At 42.6% G+C, this 22,253-nt stretch overlaps 1 protein-coding gene across 3 annotated transcripts in view; it reads right to left on the bottom strand.

The window, feature by feature from the left end:
* Positions 1 to 22,253, bottom strand: part of AP3B1 (adaptor related protein complex 3 subunit beta 1) — a 206,838-nt gene that overhangs the window by 42,211 nt on the left and 142,374 nt on the right. For all 3 annotated transcript variants that reach the window (XM_063453597.1, XM_063453598.1, XM_063453596.1), the window contains exons 21-22: positions 20,335 to 20,407; positions 16,703 to 16,809 (exon numbers count right to left, since the gene is read on the bottom strand). In XM_063453597.1, the coding sequence (XP_063309667.1) occupies positions 16,703 to 16,809; positions 20,335 to 20,407 (180 nt within the window). The remainder of the gene's footprint in view (positions 1 to 16,702; positions 16,810 to 20,334; positions 20,408 to 22,253) is intronic.

The following is a 22,253-nucleotide window of genomic DNA, read 5'->3' as shown; positions in this document are numbered from 1 at the left end:
AGAGGATTTAATTTCAACTCAATTTAGTCCATCTGCTAGTATACAGATTGACATTTATTCACCGAACAGGGAATTGTGGGGAATTGACAGGAGAATTAGAAATATTATGCCAACACAGCTCAGATGGAAAATAATCTGCTCAGCGTCAATTCCGGCTCCCTGGGTTTGCCCTAAAATATACAATCCTATGATTAATACTCCACAATCTCTTGTTTTGGGAATACACCTGACATTACTGACATTTAAAGAAAATCGCTAAAGATTTTGAAAATATAGAAATTAAACAACCAAACAATAACATCACATACATTGCATGGTGTGGCGAAACCAACCTCGCCACTGGGCCCTGGAGAAGCCTGTTTGCTAGCCTCCTACCTGCTGACTATGGCCCCTGGGTTATTTGGGGCATATTGTACTGTATATTGCTGCTACTGGCCCTTTTAACAGCATCTATGGACATATTGGGACTTTTGGGACTACTGTCCCTTTAAGACTGTGATACATATTCTAGTGTACTGCCTGTAATATTATATGTGTATTAAGTTTAACCTGGGATATGTATGCAGCATTCAACTGATTGTTCGGTAGAATCACTCCATTTATTATATTGAGTGAAACTACCGAACAACCAGACCACCCAGGAATAAGTGTGCCTCCAATTACAGTTTGCAACAATGTTGCAAACGGGTAATTGGCAATCAGTGTAATGTATTCTTTGTCCTCTGGGTGGCCGCCATTCGGGAAACAAACACGTGGCGGCGGCCATCTTAAACTACCGAACAGCGGTGTTTTGCCGTCGAGTGTCTGGAACTAAAATCGGACACTTGACTAGGCAAACACCGCTGAGACCTCCATACTTCCAGAAATTCGTATGGAAACTACCGAATGACCCGCCGTTCGGTAGAAAGAACCCCATAAACAAGGGAATTCATTCAAACCCTCTCCAGGCTCTATAACACAGGCAATTCGCCTGTTTTCATTCCCTTGTTTGTGACCGACCGCAGGGCCAAAATGCATGGAACTGTTTTCGGATACTTTACCCATGCGGTCGGTCAAATCTTTGGAACCCCATATCTCACGAACCATTCATCCGAATTACTTGAATTTTGGATATGTTGTCCCCCTGAATAAGGGCTATCCAGCGATGCTGGATTTAAAGGTGTACCCCCGGGTTTTGGGGTACATCCAGAACTTGGCTGAAAAAGTGTACCGGATAATTGAGTTTAATGTTATCTGAGGGGAGGGGATGTGTGGGCTGAACCATGTATGTGATTGGTTATTTTATGCCTCCCCCTGGGTGTGGCCTGTATGTGGATTAGTGTAATAAAAGCCAGGCTGGATGAGCCAGGCCAGAGTTCCTGTTTTACCCTCAAAGTGATGTGTCGTCTCATTATTGGGGGGAAGGATTTATTGCATGCTGTTCCAGTTGACTGCTAGGAGTACAAGCCTATTCGTATGGTTCCTATTCAATGGTCTACAGCATTCAAATGCTTGGGAGAATTTAAAAGGTTTCTCGGATTCGGTGATTGTGGTGTCTGCCAGAGTGCTTGGAGTTCTCAGGAAGCACTAGGAGCATCCATTAACGGAGGTACTCAGTCGGGGTGCCAGGTGATCCGTTACATTGGTGGCAAGCGGTGGGATGGCGTCCTAGTGCGAGGTAAAGCAGCTCGGAGACACAGTGCGTTTGGATTTACAATTGAGGGCGACGCTGGTGTGCATACAGCGTCCCTGTTTACATAAAGATTTGGGAAAATGGGGTTCGTAGACCCCTGGGCAACACACACACCTGAGGAAGAGAGTGAATTAGAATGGAGAGATAATGCCCGGATAGAATTATGGTACGATGCCCTGGAGGAAGTCCAGTATCAACGGCAGCAGCGCCTTCCTGGTGTCGCATACCGGTTGGAGGAACAAATGGCCTGGCGGATGCCGCTTCTGGGAGACCAACCTGGAGGGCAGCGGGTAAGACAACTCGAGTACCTCGTGGAAAGGGAACTGAGCTTGGACACCTCATACCGGGCACTGTGGTGGTGCACTGTCCAGCCAGAGACGTGGAGGGCAGAGGGCATCCAGCCAGAGGGGGAGAACTACACGAGCCCTGGCCTGTTGTGGAAAGCCTTAGTGGAGGATGTCGACTTCGGCAGTCCAGCAGAGTCACGGTACTGGGCTATCTTTCATTACCGAGGTGAGATGATACAGGGCCCGAGATCTATTGGACTGGGACAAGACCTCCGCCGTTTCGCTGCCATGGAACGAGAGCTGGAGATGGACTATGTAGAACTATTAAATTCCTGCCAGCCGCAGAGCAGGGACGCAGACCGGGAAAACTGGGTGGCAGACCCAGACCTGCTAGCCTACAGCTGGGAAAAGGTGGCTGAGGTACCCCCTGCTTCACTACCAGCTGCAGAAGTTGGGGACCTCATAGACTGGTCCTGGAGAGACCCACAGATGGCAGGTGAAGATGGGACCGAGATCTCTCTACCGGCCCTACAGGGATGCTGGGCAGTTGGCCCAGATCCCCAGCGGCAGTCTACGGTTCAGGGAGAGGAGCCTGTTATTACCTCTCCCCAGCGGCAGCACAGCTCACCAAGGGGAGACAGTAAGCCCCTCACCAGCGCAGATGGGACTGTGGTCTCTGCGCCCTGCCTACAGGGAGTACAGAGGGTCAGCCCTGATCCCCAGCGGCAGTCTACAGTGCAGGGAGAGGCGCCTGATACCCCCTCTCCCCACCGACAACCTAACCCACCAAGGGGAGACAGAAAACCCCTCACCAGCGCAGATGGGACCGTGGTCTCTGCGCCCAAGTTACAGGGAGCTGAAGGGGCCATCCTCCCTCCCCAGCGGCAGTGTGATTTGTTGGGAATTGGGAGCCCAGTCTCCATTCCCCAGCGGCAGTGTGAATCACAGGGAATTGGGAGCCCAGTCTCCATTCCCCAGCGGCAGGCTGAGTTACAGGGGGCAGAGGTAGTTGGTCCTTCCCCCCAGCAGCAGAGTGATATGCCGGGAAGGCAGTGTGAAGTGCAGGGAGAGGAGAGCAGCGTCCTCCCTCCCCAGCGGAAGGCTGAGTTACAGGGGGCAGAGGTAGTTGGTCCTACCCCCCAGCAGCAGCATGATTGTTTGGGAATAGAGAGCCCAGTCTCTATTCCCCAGCAGCAGGACACTGAATTGGGAGGAGAGACAGTCGGTCTCCCTCCACAAAGACTGAAAGTAGGCATGGGAGAGGAGATTGTTACCACCTCTCCCCAGCGACGGATCATCGATGGGCAGAGTGTTCTAATGGGAGAGGAGCTGGTTACCACCTCTCCCCAGCGACAGCTTAATGTACCAGGGGGAGACTGTAAGCCCCACACCTGTGCAGATGGGACCGTGGTCTCTGCACTTCCAGCACAGGGGGTAGGGACGGTCGGTCCTGCCCCCCCACAACAGGGCTGTTTAGCCAAAGGGGAGACAGTCTGTCTCCAGCAGCAGAGCTGTGTAACTAAAGGGGAGACAGTCGGTCTCCAGCAGCAGAGCTGTGTAACTCAAGGGGAGACCGTCGGTCTCCAGCAGCAGAGCTGCGCAGCTAAAGGGGAGGCAGTCGGTCTCCAGCAAGGCTCCAACAAGACTACTCCCGGGGTAGTGCTGGCACCAGGGCAGAGTACCGCTGGGCTCTGCCCACTCAGCAACCCACCAAAACAGCCTACCAGTCCCCCACACAGCCATGGTGAGGCACCTGGACCTGGACAAGTTTTTCTCTTACTCAGGTGTAGTAACCATTTATTGTGGGTGGGCTGTACTGCTGTTTCTGTTTTGTGGGTGGGCTGCTGGACTAACAAGGGCACTGACCGGCAAGAGGTCAGGTACCCTGTTAGTCTGTTTGGAAAAGGGGAGAAATGTGGCGAAACCAACCTCGCCACTGGGCCCTGGAGAAGCCTGTTTGCTAGCCTCCTACCTGCTGACTATGGCCCCTGGGTTATTTGGGGCATATTGTACTGTATATTGCTGCTACTGGCCCTTTTAACAGCATCTATGGACATATTGGGACTTTTGGGACTACTGTCCCTTTAAGACTGTGATACATATTCTAGTGTACTGCCTGTAATATTATATGTGTATTAAGTTTAACCTGGGATATGTATGCAGCATTCAACTGATTGTTCGGTAGAATCACTCCATTTATTATATTGAGTGAAACTACCGAACAACCAGACCACCCAGGAATAAGTGTGCCTCCAATTACAGTTTGCAACAATGTTGCAAACGGGTAATTGGCAATCAGTGTAATGTATTCTTTGTCCTCTGGGTGGCCGCCATTCGGGAAACAAACACGTGGCGGCGGCCATCTTAAACTACCGAACAGCGGTGTTTTGCCGTCGAGTGTCTGGAACTAAAATCGGACACTTGACTAGGCAAACACCGCTGAGACCTCCATACTTCCAGAAATTCGTATGGAAACTACCGAATGACCCGCCGTTCGGTAGAAAGAACCCCATAAACAAGGGAATTCATTCAAACCCTCTCCAGGCTCTATAACACAGGCAATTCGCCTGTTTTCATTCCCTTGTTTGTGACCGACCGCAGGGCCAAAATGCATGGAACTGTTTTCGGATACTTTACCCATGCGGTCGGTCAAATCTTTGGAACCCCATATCTCACGAACCATTCATCCGAATTACTTGAATTTTGGATATGTTGTCCCCCTGAATAAGGGCTATCCAGCGATGCTGGATTTAAAGGTGTACCCCCGGGTTTTGGGGTACATCCAGAACTTGGCTGAAAAAGTGTACCGGATAATTGAGTTTAATGTTATCTGAGGGGAGGGGATGTGTGGGCTGAACCATGTATGTGATTGGTTATTTTATGCCTCCCCCTGGGTGTGGCCTGTATGTGGATTAGTGTAATAAAAGCCAGGCTGGATGAGCCAGGCCAGAGTTCCTGTTTTACCCTCAAAGTGATGTGTCGTCTCATTATTGGGGGGAAGGATTTATTGCATGCTGTTCCAGTTGACTGCTAGGAGTACAAGCCTATTCGTATGGTTCCTATTCAATGGTCTACAGCATTCAAATGCTTGGGAGAATTTAAAAGGTTTCTCGGATTCGGTGATTGTGGTGTCTGCCAGAGTGCTTGGAGTTCTCAGGAAGCACTAGGAGCATCCATTAACGGAGGTACTCAGTCGGGGTGCCAGGTGATCCGTTACACATGGATTGAATTTTACTCCGTTAGAAAAAGACGTTTAGGCACACAAATTCAAAATACGAGCAGATTTCAATATAACATCGCAGTGCATGACGACGTTTCAGTCACATGACGTTACCGTTGTCCAGTTTATCGAATAGGTCAACTGGCACTTTAATTTTAGGGGTGTGCCTGGAAGTGTGTCCAGGGGTGAGGCTGTTATGAGAAATTTTAGGGGACTGATAATTTATGCAACTAAAATACAATTACTTACACAATGCATCTTATTTACACAGACTGATTTCTAAACACAGTTGCTGTAGTCTGAAGACACATTGCTTGGAGTAATTTTGCTGTAGAGCTCTGTTATACGAGCAATACAGAGCTCCTACAAAAGAGAGATATTAGCATAGAAAAAAGAGAGAGATCTGGGCCCAAAATAGGGACTCTTCCTCCTAAATAGAGACACTTGGGAGGTATATGTAGTCACAGATCAGACTTCATGGGGTTTCTCGGAGTACACTGATACGCACTTCTCTGCTGTGGACACCATTTCGAAAAGAGTAAAATCAAGTTTCAAGAATATATCTTCACATATACAGATTTCTTTAAGCAAATTGTATGGATTCATTTTAAAGTGGTCCGAATACTTCTCTGGATAAAATGCCAACGGATTCCAATTTTATCCTGTACTGTACCTTTCTAACAGATCAATTACCACAAAGAGAACAAAAAGCATATTCTCTCAGCCAAACAATCCAACAGCTCAGTGCCAGGACAATTTCTATTTGGCTTTGTTATGTATGAAGACACACTCTGAAGACAGGGAAGAAACATGTCCAAAGGAGCTGCTTCTTGTACGGGACACAGAGCAACATTTCCTGCGGGCATTTATGAACGCTTAAAAAACAATCTTTTGGTGAGTGGCAGATCAGGGTTTTAGAGAGCAGGCGGCAATATTTCTTCGGGTCTGCTGAGTCATAATTAAAGCTGAACTGCGCGGAATTGGAGAGGGAAGGTCAGCGAGGTGCCGTATGAGAGATGAGGCTGGGCTGATGGGGACCAAATGAACAAATTATGATGGGCCCCACTCAATGTGATGAGGTCAAACGCTTGTTTCTAGCCACTGACAGTTCAATTTCCCTGGAATGTCTCTCGATTCTCTATGAACTAATTATGAATGAAAAGTTATCAACTGCCCACACCGAAGGGGGCCTAAATGCTATTTCTTGGTTCTCCTAATTCCAAAATATTGTTAGAAACAGCATGATGGGAAACGTGTTTTCCTATAAAACACGCAAACTGCATTATTTAAATCGTCTTCAATCCGTTCCTTTTTCAAACAACTGTATAATACATAAAACTATAACACATCCGACCTTCCCCGCTTTTATTTTACATAGATATAGCACGTGAAATCTGCTAAAAGAGAATAAAAAAAATATCCATTAAATGGTTTCCATGACAACATTAGCGCACACTTATTTTAGGCTACAGATGTAAAAAAAAAAAAAAAAAATGTATTAAGGTGCATATTATTTTCTATAAGCAGACGTGACCATAGAATACACTGTGAGCAGCTGTCAGTGTAAAACCTCGAAATCAAAGCGACAAAAATAAGATTGCTTAAGATCAAAAGTACATTTTGTATGCTGAAAAAAATAAAAGCCTGCCAATTAATGTTAAATCGTCAGCCCCTGTATTGCTGCTCTGTTTAGAGGAAAGATGGTAACAGTAACCTTGTGCAAGTTCAATATGATGGATATTGTTCAAATTATTCTATAAGTGACCTTATTTAGGCAGGTATATAATCGTGGCCGCACACATGGACAAATGCAAATAAACACTCACTTATTATTGCTTTAAGCACAAAAATCCGGTTACAATCAGGCGGTCAGATCAACAAATTAACAGATCTGGGTCACTGCGCTGTGCATCTTGGCTGCTTCAGATTTTATATTTAAATAAATATGGCGCAACTTGGACGCAACACCTGTGAGGCCATATATATAGTGTCACAGGTGCCTCATCCCAGGGCCCTATTTAGCCTTGTACTGCAGAGAGCCCCGGATGGAATTTTTTCCCCAAGTTAGTGGGTTAATCTCAGAAGAGCAGACATTAGGCTGTTACTTTAGGACCTGCCAAAGATGGGGTACATTGACGTTGTGGCAGGCTTATGCAATGTATGATCATATCATGTAACTATACCCCTATTATTTTTGCCTAAATTAGGTGTTTTTAAAAAAATAAAAAAATAAATAAAATCTTTCAACATTGAAGTTGCTGTTTAGTGGATAGGTGAGTGCGCTGGATCTTGTGTAATATATATACATTTCTGATTGAGGTTTATGGGCATTAATACTTTTTAATATCGCCATCACACCCTGCTATGAGACAGCTTTAGAGGGAGAAACATATATGTCAGTGTGCTAATCGTACGCAGGCAATCTACAATGATTTCATCTTGTTATGAATGTCTGTTGACCAAGTGCTATTACAACTGTCAGCACTGTATTGAGTCCTTACATTGTGGACTGTGCGGAGACTGATCTCTTTCAGGAAATTCCCTGACAGATATTTCCCGGTGTTCCGTGGGAATAAAACGCAGTTATTTTGTGGTTAGGCTTAACTAGGTTCTGGATTCAGTGACTGCAGTAAAGCTGACAAGCTGGCTTCACAGAAGCCATTCTGCATGGCTCATTGTCCTCTGGCACGCACCTTATTATTATTATTTAGAAAACGCCAACAAGTTCCGTAGCACGGTACAATGGGTGGCCTAACAAACACGTAATTGTAACCAGACAAGTTGGACACACAGGAACAGAGGGATGGAGGGCTTTGCTCAGCTTACATGCTCGAGGGAGTGGGGTATAATGACACAAAAGGTAAGGGTAGGGTATGAAAGTATGTTGCTAGAATAGTATTCATTGAGGGCTTAATGTTTTGCTTTGATGACAGTTTCAGGAGAGGAATCAGGGTGCAGCTCTAGAGAAGTCTTTAAGGTGAGCATCAGAGGTAGGAGTACGAACACAGGGTAAGACATAGGAGTACGAACAGAGGTTAGACATAGGAGTACGAACAGAGGTTAGACATAGGAGTACCAGCAGAGGTTAGACATAGGAGTACGAGCAGAGGTTAGACATAGGAGTACGAGCAGAGGTTAGACATAGGAGTACGGACAGAGGTTAGACATAGGAGTACGGACAGAGGTTAGACATAGGAGTACGGACAGAGGTTAGACATAGGAGAACGGACAGAGGTTAGACATAGGAGTACGGACAGAGGTTAGACATAGGAGTACGGACAGAGGTTAGACATAGGAGTACGGACAGAGGTTAGACATAAGAGTACGGACAGAGGTTAGACATAGGAAACATAGAATGTGACGGCAGATAAGAACCATTCGGCCCATCTAGTCTGCCCAGTTTTCTAAATACTTTCATTAGTCCCTGGCATTATCTTATAGTTAGGATAGCCTTATGCCTATCCCACGCATGCTTAAACTCCTTTACTGTGTTAACCTCTACCACTTCAGCTGGAAGGCTATTCCATGCATCCACTACCCTCTCAGTAAAGTAATACTTCCTGATATTATTTTTAAACGTTTGTCCTTCTAATTTTAGACTATGTCCTCTGGTTGTGGTAGTTTTTCTTCTTTTAAATATAGTCTCCTCTTTTACTGTGTTGATTCCCTTTATGTATTTAAATGTTTCTATCATATCCCCCCTGTCTCGTCTTTCCCCCAAGCTATACATGTTAAGATCGTTTAACCTTTCCTGGTAAGTTTTATCCTGCAATCCATGAACCAGTTTAGTAGCCCTTCTTTGAACTCTCTCTAAGGTATCAATATCCTTCTGAAGATATGGTCTCCAGTACTGTGTACAGTACTCCAAGTGAGGTCTCACCAGTATTCTGTACAATGGCATGAGCACTTCCCTCTTTCTACTGCTAATACCTCTCCCTATACAACCAAGCATTCTGCTAGCATTTCCTGCTGCTCTATTACATTGTCTGCCTACCTTTAAGTCCTCAGAAATAATCACCCCTAAATGAGTACGGACAGAGGTTAGACATAGGAGTACGGACAGAGGTTAGACATAGGAGTACGGACAGAGGTTAGACATAGGTCTTCGCAGAGTGTAGGGGCCTAGATGGGACATATTTGAGTATTGGTGAGGATAAATAGGTCAGAGCAGCATTGTGTAGTGATTTGTAAGCAAGTATCAGGATCTTAAATTGAGTCCTATATCTTATATCTTACGGGAAGCCAATGTAGGGACTTGCAAAGGGGGAGGTGTGGGAGGTGCTGGCGGACAGGAAGATGAGACTCGCTGCAGCATTCATTAAAGACTGTAACAGGGCAAGTAGGAAACATGTAAGACCACTGAGAAGCGGATTACAGTAGTCCAGGCGAGAGAGGACAGCGGCATGGACAAGCATGCATCAGGCGTTAAATAGGTTCGGATGCGTGCAATGTTTTTGAGATGGAAGCGGCAGGATTTGGCGATTGATTGGACATGAGTGGTGAAGGAGGTCAGAGTCAAAAGAACACCTAGGCAGCGAGCCTGAGAGGGAGAGTGGATGGTAGCGCCATTGACTAGGAGGGAAACAGACAAGGGAGTAGCAATACTTGAGGGAGGGAAGACCAGAATGTCTGTTTTGGACAGGTTCAGTTTAAGGAAATAAGGAAACTGTAATCACATTAATGAGGTCTGATCTCACCCTCTGCTCTCTGCTGTTTCCCAAGGACAATACCCAGGCCTATCTTTTAGGGCACCCAAGACCTGAAAGGCCGATCACTCAGCAAGTTTGAGGGATCTATAACTAAAGAATGGGGCATTGAAAAAAAATAAAAATAAAAAAAACAACAACATCTTAACATATTGTTCAGCTTTGCAGCAGCATCTCCAGCCTTAAAAAAGGCAGAGGAAACTGTAGGACTATGTATTTGTAACATTATCATTAGTTCTTACAAAGCCAATGTAACAGTTTATTTTTGTATTCCAATGAAACCTCGGAGAATGCACTGCCTATGGACAAGCTTCCACTGGAAATGCTACAGTAACCAATGTTATGAAGGCTAATGCATGGGGCCAGAGGACTACGAGGTGTCGATTCTAACCAGCTGAGAAAAGTTGAAAAAAGCACATGGATCCTGTTTTGGGTCAGAACTGAAGGTTTAGGACCCTCTAAACTATGACGTTCTTACACCTTCCAAAATGGCTGGATTTCGTGTTACCCATTATCTTCACGGCTGGCTCCCTTCTTTATGTAGTGTGGATTATTATTATTATTTTATTATTTATATAGCGCCAACAAATTCCGTAGCGCTGTACAATGGGATAGATCCACACTGCATCCTGGAAACATTTTCTTCATACTAACTGCATACACATGAAAGGTACTGCCCAGTAATACATATTATTCATTCACAGGAGGGAAATCTATTGACTGATCCAGGTAGGTCCGTTGGGATTCCTCATTGATTAACTTGCTACCTGGAATTCCACATAATGAAGGGCAGCACTATTCATGCACAGCCAAAAGCATGTGTAGAAAATCATAGCCGATCTCTGCTCAATTCTTTTATAGCAGAGTTACTCAAATCACCATAATTACTACAGCTTTCTGTAGTGGTTATGCCACCAGGTGTACTCTGCTGTTATTCCCAGTAATGGGGTAAATTTGTATTGCAACACTGTGGCTTCTTGCATGGATCTCTACCAAGGGCCCTCTATGGCCACTGATGTGCCTCTGCAAAATATATAGAAACATGCCCGTTGCTACATTTACCGAGCGGAACGCTGACTGACTAATAATGTGCCAATGACACTGCAAGAGGTGGAGTTACCCCTCCAACAGCAAAGGAGTTAAGCTCTCTTACTGCAGCGTTCCATACTGAAAATGCAGAACACACAAACTCCAGGCACCTTGTGCACTGCAAATCACTAAAGTGGTTATGGTCCCTGGAGTAACACTTTACAGCTAGCTTCCAAAGATAAACAAGATGTAATAAAAATGAATTTGAAGAATGAGTCTTAGCGTTACCATTTACCAATTAAAGAGGACATAGCCTCCCGTGATAGATATTACACCACCTTTATTACTGGAGGGATCCTTGTTAACGCAATTACCCATGGAACAATGCTGTCAGGTTATTACCGGTTTGTTTTTCTATCTTACTCAAATTCATTGCATAATTGTATTATTTTAAAGTTGTATTATAATGGCAGCTGCTAGACGATCATTTGTATTTTTCCTGGTTAATTCTGACTCGGTGAATTAACCTTTAATTACCATTGTTAGAATTGAAATGAGTCTCTTGTCTAGATCGAGCTACCTTTATTCCAGTGAATGATAGCATTGGAAAAGCAGAGGGTCAATGAATATGTCCCATGCCATGTCTGATTGCTGCTAAAGATGTGAAGAGGTAACAGTTACCTTCCAAGACGAACAGCTACATATATTGGAGCAAACGCTTAATGACACGACCAGAACAGATTAGAATGCCACTTATTAGTTCTTTTGTGTTTAAACGTGCAAGAAACAGGTGAGAACACCAAAAGAGAGGGTGCATGGGAACCAATATACATGTTCTATGAACAATACAGACATTTCATTCTGTTACAGAACACAATACACGCAGCCAGATGGAGATTGACAGAGCAAAGCATTTTATCACTGATTGCAAATAACTCCCCAACATTCTTAATAAACTTCCTACTTTTGCTAGCATTCAGTTACAGTCATACTTGCAATATCACTAACTGTCAATCCACCACAACATGCATTTACAAGATAGATTTATATGTCCTAATGATGTACACACACATGTATACCCAATCAAAAAGACCAAGAACACCAATGTTTCATTATTATCTAAAAAGCGGATAAAATGCAGTTATGACTCAGAAGAGCACGATGTAAACATTTATGTTTTGCCAGGTATATGAATGGCCTTTTTGTGGTTTTCTTTTTTTGTGCAATAAACTTTGTTGTCTTCTAATTTTCTGAAGATGGTGTGAGATAAAAATCACAAAATTAAGCTCTACATATAGATATAGCAAGAGAAATATGCCATGGATTTGCCAGTAAGAAATGTGGAACGTATCCATTTCCAGAGGGATAAACACTGGTTCTGGGGATACAGTGTATATGGCGTGAGTGGAGGGGAATAAAAAGTGGCTTTAAATATTGAACACGGCTTGGTGGTTAAAAATGAAAATATTAATTAATGTAATGCATCTCCTGTCTTTAGTCAGCAGCACAGCATGTCTGCTAAGACTGTGCACTGTTTGACGATATAAAACCATTCCAGGGGGAATTATTTATTTATTTGTAGACACCATGTTCTTCCTCAAGATATTAAGATTTGTGAACGCATACTAACTATTAAGAACTGCCATGTTTTTTTGGTTAAATGGTTGGCAATCTCCATAGAGCAAAGGTAAACCAGGAGATGCACTGAAAAATGGGAATCATGTATATGTAGGCATTACACAATAACGAACAGAGGTTATGACACACAATCTTTTTTATCAAACAATTTTAAAAATGAAAAAACGTCTAATTTCAGTGTGAGAGAGGAAATATGGCTAGGGCAATGTAAATGATCAGAACTGCATTAATATTACAGCTGCAATGCACAATGACGAACCCAGGCTGACAATTAAACCTGGATAGTAAGATATCACAATGTAAGCCACAAATCTAGACATGAGGAAAACTTTGGTTCATCCACAAATTGATTCCTTCAAATTAATCATTTTAATCAACACCCTTTATTAATTAATACCAGGTATGATTAGCTCAGATTTGGATTAAAAGGTTTTGATTAGGATAAATCAATTCGTTTATAAACGAGCTAAAGCTTTGAACATCTACCATGAAACAGGACTCAAGGATTTGTTCTAAAAACTCTCAAGAAATAAAGAGGACAAAAATAACGCCTGCCCTAATTTCAAAAAGCCACAATTCTTGATACACTATACACTTAAAGGGGAACCGTCACTTTGCAGGTTTATTTAATATTCGGTTTACTTATACCATATTAAACAAATAAGATCTAGAAATCTACACAACTGCGCGCCCCCATCTTAGCTCCCTGTCAATCATTCACTACGCTATGTCGTTTGCTGGCATAGAGAAAGCATACAGACAAGACGAGAAATAAAACAATGTTTCTAATTCTCTCCGTTTGCATCATTTGCCCTGGCTTTGCCTTGTCTGGACTGAATTTTAATGTTCTTTTCTAAATCTTTAATATAAATGGGAAAAAGGTTACTACAAGTTCTAGCCGATTTTCAATGTTCTCTGTAAATTCCAGAGCTGTGAAACTACGAGCACCATAACCACCATCATTGTATATGTTACATGATGTCCCTCCGTACAGAATGTTATAACTGGAGCTATAAGAGACATTATAGGATCAGTGTCGTATAAATCACATCTCCTCTGACTTTAAAAAGTTAATCTCAGCAGCAACACTATTAAAAATATATGCGAGTGTGTCCCAGTCTGAACATTTTACATTTTTACATTTTCTACTATTTCCGTCAAATATATACACTAAATAAGCCTCATTTTCTGTTGGCAGTAGGGGGCACTGTAAATAGCCTAATAAACTGTAGTGGACACATCCTTACAGCAGCCATTCAAATAACATTATTATAGATAAGGGGTAGAGGGTTTTTTTTTGGTATATCCAATCTTCTACAATGCTCCTTCTCTACTTCCTGAATAGTCATCTCAGAATTGGAACGTATGACACAACATAACATTTAGCCAAAACAGGTAAACTTTAAAAATTCAGAATTTTCTAAATGTTTCCAGCTAATCCATTTTGGTCTTAAAATTGCATTTCCCAGGTGAATTGCCAACAATCCAGAGTTTAGCAAGTAACCACGACTGTGACGTAGTATTGGCAAAAAGAAGACATTCTCCAACAGGTCCTTGTGTACTTAGCAATGAAATCAGTCCAGATAGGTCGGGGGACACAATGACGTACAAGAAGTTAATCCTCCACAAGAATGGTCGATAGACAATGATAATATTCAGGGAATTAATTCACACTTTGAAAAAAAAGCATTAAGAAAATTAGGCAGACTAGATGGGCAGATGTATTGAAGGGTTTGAGGGTTGCCCTTCCCCTCAGGTGTGCAGCTCCCTTCACCTCTGTGACCAGTACTGTAGCACTGTTGCACCCCAAATTCTATTTCTCTTTGTTAGACTAGATGGGCAGAATGGCTCTTTTCTGCCGTCACATTCTATGTTTCTTAACAACGCCTGAGCTGCTGTCCTGTCCTTTGTTTTACCAGAGACACTGCTGAATGATGAAGGTTAGACTTACCGTAGTATCTGGATGACAGTTTGTTAATGTTTACAAAGCAGAAAAGAAGCAGGGCATGACCAATCCAAATATTAAAGATTTTAAAAACTGTGATTAAACTCAAATTGGTTAATGCAATAGAAGTAGAGGAATCCTTACCTTAATTTGTAAAAACTACGCTTGGTGAACTAGCAGTAGAAACTAGTTAAGATATACCAGATACCAAGAACATGTCTTGATGTGCCGCTGGGTCATTTTACCCTCTAACAAATTCATTATGAAGCCCCTCACTGAAGGCTAGTGTCTTACAGAGCTTTAATCAGAGGGTACTTCCATTTACAGCAATGTGCAATAGATGAATGGACACAAACAAATGTACACAGACCCCGTAAATAGATAGATACCCACCTGTAAGTTATACTGTCTCACTATGCCTGCATTCTGATGCATACAGCTGAATTCTATAGGTAATATAATGACAAGATTTAGGCCGTAGGTGAATACATTAGTTGAAAGTCACCGTAGCGTTGCAGGGTTATAGAACAGCTGAAACCAAGCTGTGAGCTGCGTGGCGCGTCTCAATCCTTAAACTGCCTGAATAATCTGCTAACTGATTTACTAAGGCATGCATGAAAACCCATATTCTGTGACATTTCAATCAGTAAAAAACCGAGGTTGATTGGATTAAGAAAAAAAGTCGAGAGCACTTAAACATATTTTCTCCTCTATTTCTTGACAATTAACCCGATCTCTACAAAATGGGCCTGAAAAGCATTGTTTTATGTAACAGCGCCGGTCTCGCCGACGGTCCAGGGGTCACATGGGATGTTCTAAAGCGGTATTGTGATACTATACGCCATTATTAATCTTCATTTACGGATCAAGTAGATGAAACAAAGGAACAAAGTATACTTTGAATAACGCGCAGCCGCTATGAATTTAGAGCAATAGGCTTTATTGATAGGCTTTATAGGAGCTGTATGCAATTACAGTCTTGAATGATTTGAATAATAGACTGTCTGACATATTCCAAGATAAGTGGCTGCTACATTTCTCTGATATAAGGGTCATATACTCATCTATTCTTACTCCAAGCTCTCCTCCGCTCAGTAATAAATTAATTTCTTAGTGTTAGTTCGGCATGTGCCCTACAGTTAAATTCATTTTCTCTCTCACTGAAGGAAAAAAGTTGAGAGAAAAAAAAAAAAAAAAGACTTGGAATATTATTTCCGATTTTGCAGCTATTGCGCACATTATGCAAATAGGGAACGCTGAAAGACACAGATTTTGTATGGTCTTTTCTTGCATTTAGGGGATTTCTTTTCAACATACCACATGCAGGATTCTTAATCTATAAACTATTTTATTAAATGGCTAGCACAACTCAAACTGGTGTTTTCATTCATTGAGGACATGCCCTACAAAACTTATATTGGCAACCTAATTAAACGTACAAAATCCATTTACACAAATTGGTCCCTCAAATCAACATTACCACTGATCACATATGTATGAGACTGCTGCCAAAGAAGGCTGTGTAAAGTGTTTGAAACATGTAGAATCTCATAGACCAATATAAACTGGAGACAATTACCCCGTGTCTCCCTGAAGAAACAAAAAACTGTTTTCACTAATACAGATAGGTATTTTAAGCACTGATTGTTATTTCTGTGCCATTTGTAGGTCTGTGAATTTACATCCAGGGTAGTGAACGAATCAGAGGGAATGGCCAGACCAGTTAATTGTTAATTGATAATGGGATATTTTACAATTCTTTCATTAGTTTTCATGTAATAAGCTCTGTGTCCACTAACTTACCGCTAAAATACCTTTTTTATATTTGATCCTCTATTCAACACATTAAAGCATCTTTGGTGTCTATTTTCCACTAAGATTTCAAGGGGCGCTCAGTAAGAGAATGAAATCTTACGCTTGCTGGCTGATCAACGATTAGTTTATAAAAGGATGTTTTTGGGAGGAGCAAGTCCCTTAAACCTGATGGGAATGGCTGACAATCATTTTTTTTTTTTTTTACAATCTTTAGGAATTGCTTACATTTATTTATTACAATAATTAGGAATTGCTTACATTTATTTATTACAATAATTAGGAATTGCTTACATTTATTTATTACAATAATTAGGAATTGCTTACATTTATTTATTACAATAATTAGGAATTGCTTACATTTATTTATTACAATAATTAGGAATTGCTTACATTTATGACAGGAGAAGGTGTGGAAAGCGATAGTCCTTGCAGATCTGCTATTAGTGTAGGAGAAATAGTGGCTGGCTTTGGAAGTACTACTGGAGTTGAAACATTAACTGCAAAGAAACACAAAACACACAGAAACGAACAGAATGTGTTAATATAGGAACATAAGTAAACATTTTATGGATATAAAAAACTAGTGTACTTCCATTTAGTACTTTATGTATCCATGAAACAATATCAGGGATTCATGGATCACTTCAAACAGCTATGTATGAGTGCCTAGTACAGGGGTAGGCAACCTTCGGCTCTCCAGATGTTGTGGACTACATCTCCCTTGATGCTTTGCCAGCAATATGGCTGTAAAAGCATTATGGGAGATGTAGTCCAAAACATCTGGAGATGCCCTGGCCTAGAAGGACAGAGATCCCTGGCTTGAACATTCACAAAACTTGAATCATAGAAAGTAGAAACGGGTATCGCAAACGGTTAGACCAAGCAGCCAAAAGGGAGTAGTGAGTGTAAATTCCATTTATCTCGCCAGTTATATCTGGAATTCTAACTTTACTAAGAAACTGTGGCATGATAACATGTTAATAAAACAAATTGATATAAAAAAAATCTAAACTAATACTGATGTAGAATTATTAAAAACCTTAATTACCGTATATACTCGAGTATAAGCCGAGTTTTTCAGCCCATTTTTTGGGCTGAAAAACCCCAACTCGGCTTATGCTCGAGTCAGAGTCTGTATTATGGCAATTTGCATTGCCATAATACAGACTGGGGGAGAGGGGGGCTGGCAGAGCTGTAACTTACCTTTCCTGCAACTCCTGTCAGCTCTCTCCTCCTCCGCGCCGTCCGTTCAGCACCTCGGTCAGCTCCCAGTGTAAATCTCGCGAGAGCCGTGGCTCTCGCGAGACTTACACTGTGAGCTGATAGAAGGAGCTGCACGGACGGCGCAGAGGAGGAGAGAGCTGACAGGAGCTGCAGGAAAGGTAAGTTACAGCTCTGCCAGCCCCCCTCTCCCCCCCACTGAACTGCCACTGGACCACCAGGGAAGGAGAGCCCCCCTCCCTGCCATGTATCAAGCAGGGAGGGGGGACGAAAAATAAATAAAAATATAAATAAAATAAGAAATAATAATAAAAAATAATAATAATAATAATAATAATAATAATAATAAAAAAAAAAATAATAATAAAAAAAAGGGGGTATAAGGACCGCTATGGGAGGGAGGGGGGGGATAAGGACCACTATGGGAGGGAGGGGGGTATAAGGACCGCTATGGGAGGGAGGGGGTGGGATAAGGACCACTATGGGAGGGAGGGGGGTATAAGGACCGCTATGGGAGGGAGGGGGGGGATAAGGACCACTATGGGAGGGAGGGGGGGATAAGGACCACTATGGGAGGGAGGGGGGGATAAGGACCACTATGGAAGGGAGGGGGGGATAAGGACCACTATCGGAGGGAGGGGGGTGGGATAAGGACCACTATGGGAGGGAGGGGGGGAGAAAAGGAACACTATGGGAGGGAGGGGGGGATAAGGACCACTATGGGAGGGAGGGAGGGGGGGATAAGGACCACTATGGGAGGGAGGGGGATAAGGACCACTATGGGAGGGAGGGGGGGATAAGGACCACTATGGGAGGGAGGGGGGGATAAGGACCACTAGGGGAGGGGAGGGGGAAGTAAGGACCACTAGGGGAGGGGAGGGGTGAGTCAGGACCACTGGGGGAGGGGAGTGAAGGAACACGGGGGTGGGGAGGTAAGGACCACTGAGGGAGGAGGAGGGGAGGTCAGGACATATGAGGGGGGGGCAAATATCCTTGCACCGGCCCTGCACACACTGCATTCATACACACACTGCACTCATACACACACACACTGCACTCATACACACACACACTGCACTCACACACACACACACTGCACTCACACACACTGCATTCATACACACACACTGCATTCATACACATGCTGCACTCATACACACACTGCACTCATACACACACTGCACTCATACGCACACTGCACTCATACGCACACTGCACTCATACGCACACTGCACTCATACGCACACTGCACTCATACGCACACACGCTGCACTCATACGCACACACTGCATTCATTATACACACTGTAAATAAATATTCAATTAATATATTTTTTTTAGGATCTAATTTTATTTAGAAATTTACCAGTAGCTGCTGCATTTCCCACCCTAGTCTTATACTCGAGTCAATAAGTTTTCCCAGTTTTTTGGGGAAAAATTAGGGGCAACGGCTTATATTCGGGTCGGCTTATACTCGAGTATATACGGTAAACCTTTATTAAATTTTTGCACTAACTCCATTTAACTTCATTATATGACAGATTTTCCTAACAGCATTTAGAATATTAGAAAGAGAATGTATTGTATGTATTTTCTAGAAGGATATGACTAACACCGGAATTGTCAAGTTCCTGTAACATGAAACAAAGTATCCCATAGCTAGCCCATGAGAAACTGCTCTAATGAAATGTTCTTTCATAAAAAAATGCCCTGAACCTGACCCCAAGTCTGACATCACTAACTACCCAAAATGACGCCACACGCCCCCCTCCCATCGAGTAAAGCCTCGTGCTGAGTAAGATGGCGCCTGAGCCAACTGTCCACACCCGTGTCCAAGATGACGCCACCTCTCGGTGGGAGGACACTTAGCCAGCTACTTAGTACTTGAGCCAATTAATAATATTGATGGGTGGACATTGACGTAGCCACTTAACACCTAATCCAATTAATGATGTTTATTTGTTGTTATCTTGATATTCAATGATGATAAGTAATATTGCTCTTATAAGGGTCTGCGAGCCCGCTTTTAACCAGATGCCATTAAATTTTCTCGAAGTGCTTTTAACCTGAACTCCGTGTGTCAGTGTGAATTTACTTCTGCGTATATGCAATTTAATCATCTTAGATTTGGACAGGAACAGATAGACATTTAAACATATTTGTTTATTTTAAAATAATCTATATCAATACTAAAACCATCCTTGTGCATTGGTCCCAATGAAGCATTAACCCTCATCACGCAAAAGGATCTGCCCAGATAAATTATTCACTGGCCGTTATCCCCGTGAGAAGCAGAAGAATGACCATATGCTGTATGAGGCTGGACCTACCGGGTGCTAGGACGCAAACTGCAAAACTAACTTTGCACTCAAACAGAGCGGGTGATGCATAAATTAGGTTTAACTTAACATCACCAGCATCAAGGTGAAGAATACTGGAGGAGAAAAAAAAAACCAAAGAGGCTATTTTAATCATTATTTATTTACCTCTACGTTACTGAAAAACTATAAATGTTGTAAAGCTACCTCCGGGAGCACGAAACAAGGTCTCAGTTGGTAGAAACCTATCCAAAATCTGAAACATGTTTGTGCCCGGCTGCTACATTCCATTGATATGACGTTTAGAAGACAATATTCAGCTTGGATGAACCACTGCATTTGGATGCTAGGAAAATAATTAAAAAGCTATCAGACGTTCTATGAGGTGGATAGTGCTCTGAAATTGGAATGGGATAATTATGCATGTTTGCTTAGAAGAAGTGCTATGATAGCACAACGCCAGAACAGCTTTCATTATACTTACAGTCATCCAGGTCTAGCAGATATATGTCCTTTTCTTTTTTTATTTCGGATTTCTGGGTTTTATGTTCAATCTTCTGTTAAAACAAGAAATAAACTTAGTCAGTTTGTCACATCACATTCCACACTGGTAATTGTAAGGATATAATTCACAATATTCTGTACAATTGGAGTGAATATAAAAAATTAAAATAGGAGAAAGTAAGCCCAAAATGTTCAAGAGGATCTTACCCAAAAAGTAAAAGGTGTTTTATTTTAGTCTAGATTTCCATTTATTGTCAACTTCTTTGTAGAGTTATAATGATAAAGGCAGCAGAATCGTATTTGGTCATTCCAAACATGATAGCATTGCACAAGTTATGGTGTAAGGAGGTCCCCTGTCTCCCCGCACACAATGTATTATAACTGCAGCTATAAGGTTATGGTGTAAGGAGATCCCCTGTCTCCCTGCACACAGTGTATTATAACTGCAGCTATAAGGTTATGGTGTAAGAAGGTCCCCTGTCTCCCCGCACACAGTGTATTATAACTGCAGCTATAAGGTTATGGTGTAAGAAGGTCCCCTGTCTCCCCGCACACAGTGTATTATAACTGCAGCTATAAGGTTATGGTGTAAGGAGGTCCCCTGTCTCCCTGCACACAGTGTATTATAACTGCAGCTATAAGGTTTCTTTATCCCCCTACATTCCCCCTAAATATATTTTTGTATATTTTAGTTAAAGGGACACTATAGTCACCAAAACAACTTCAACGTAATGAAGCAGTTTTGGTGTTTAGATTATGCCTCTGAAGTTTCACTACTCAATTCTCTGCCATTTAGGAGTTAAATCACTTATTTCTGGCCATGAATCCCTAGCTACACCTCCCCTGACTGTGAAACACAAAAAATGGTTTCACTTTCAATCAGATATAACCCACTTTAAAAATTTTTATCTCCTGCTCTGTAAATGTAACTTTTTTTTTCTCCCAATGTATAATTTTTAAAAATGTTTTTTTTTTTTTTCATAGATCATTTTGATTGATTTTGGTTAGTACCCCAATGCATAATAATAATACATTTGCTGACGCAGCAGCTTATTAACCAGGTACAGCATCACCAGTTTGCAGTATAACACATACAATGAGCACATATAATGCACACGTACAGTAATACAACGCTGACTATTGCTTTACATCGGTGTTGTGTTATAGCATTGCTCCTGTGACAGCTTGTCTGAGGCATTATTGACGTGGAGCAGTAGTCACCTGTGTTCTCTAAGTTGGTGAGCATACGTGGCTTATACCACTTTCGCGTCATGCATCCGGGTACAGAAGAAAAGGGTTAAGGGAACGGTAACATCCAACTTTAACTTTCAACTGTGGCTCTGACCTGTGTACCTACTTGACCTGTGCTTAGTGTGTTGTGCTCACGGCTTTGGTTCCGCTACCGGACCCCTTGGTTCCTATGGTTCACGGTTTCCTCCTCCTCTACCAGTTTCCCTGAGCTAGAATATTTTGATTTAATACCTTATCCGTCTGTCCCGTCCTTTGCTCGGACGTCTAGCCAACCGCCCCATTGAATGCCATGTTTTCCAGGTGTTCCCTGCAGTTTATAAGCCATCTGCTCATGAAGGCATATGCTATCCACTCTTTTTGCTACCTCCTCTAAAGTTGGAGGCGTCTCGTTTTTCCACTGTGAGGCTATCACGATTTTGGCTGTGGTCAGTATGTTTATGGCGGTTGTGGTTGCTGGATGTCTCGCTGGATTGCTCGCGGGGAGCATATGAAGCAAGTAATGTACAGGATTCATTGGTATTGTCATGTTAGTAGCCTCTTGTATGAGCTTTTGGAGAGAAGTTCAGAATGGAGTTATTATTGGGCATTCCCAGAATACATGTAGCAGCGAACCTGATGCATGTTTGCACCTCCAGCATAACGGGGAAG

Source organism: Pelobates fuscus, chromosome 5 (assembly GCF_036172605.1).
Source record: "Pelobates fuscus isolate aPelFus1 chromosome 5, aPelFus1.pri, whole genome shotgun sequence".
NCBI classification, from domain to species: Eukaryota; Metazoa; Chordata; class Amphibia; order Anura; family Pelobatidae; genus Pelobates; species Pelobates fuscus.
This window is presented reverse-complemented; position numbering and strand designations above follow the sequence as displayed.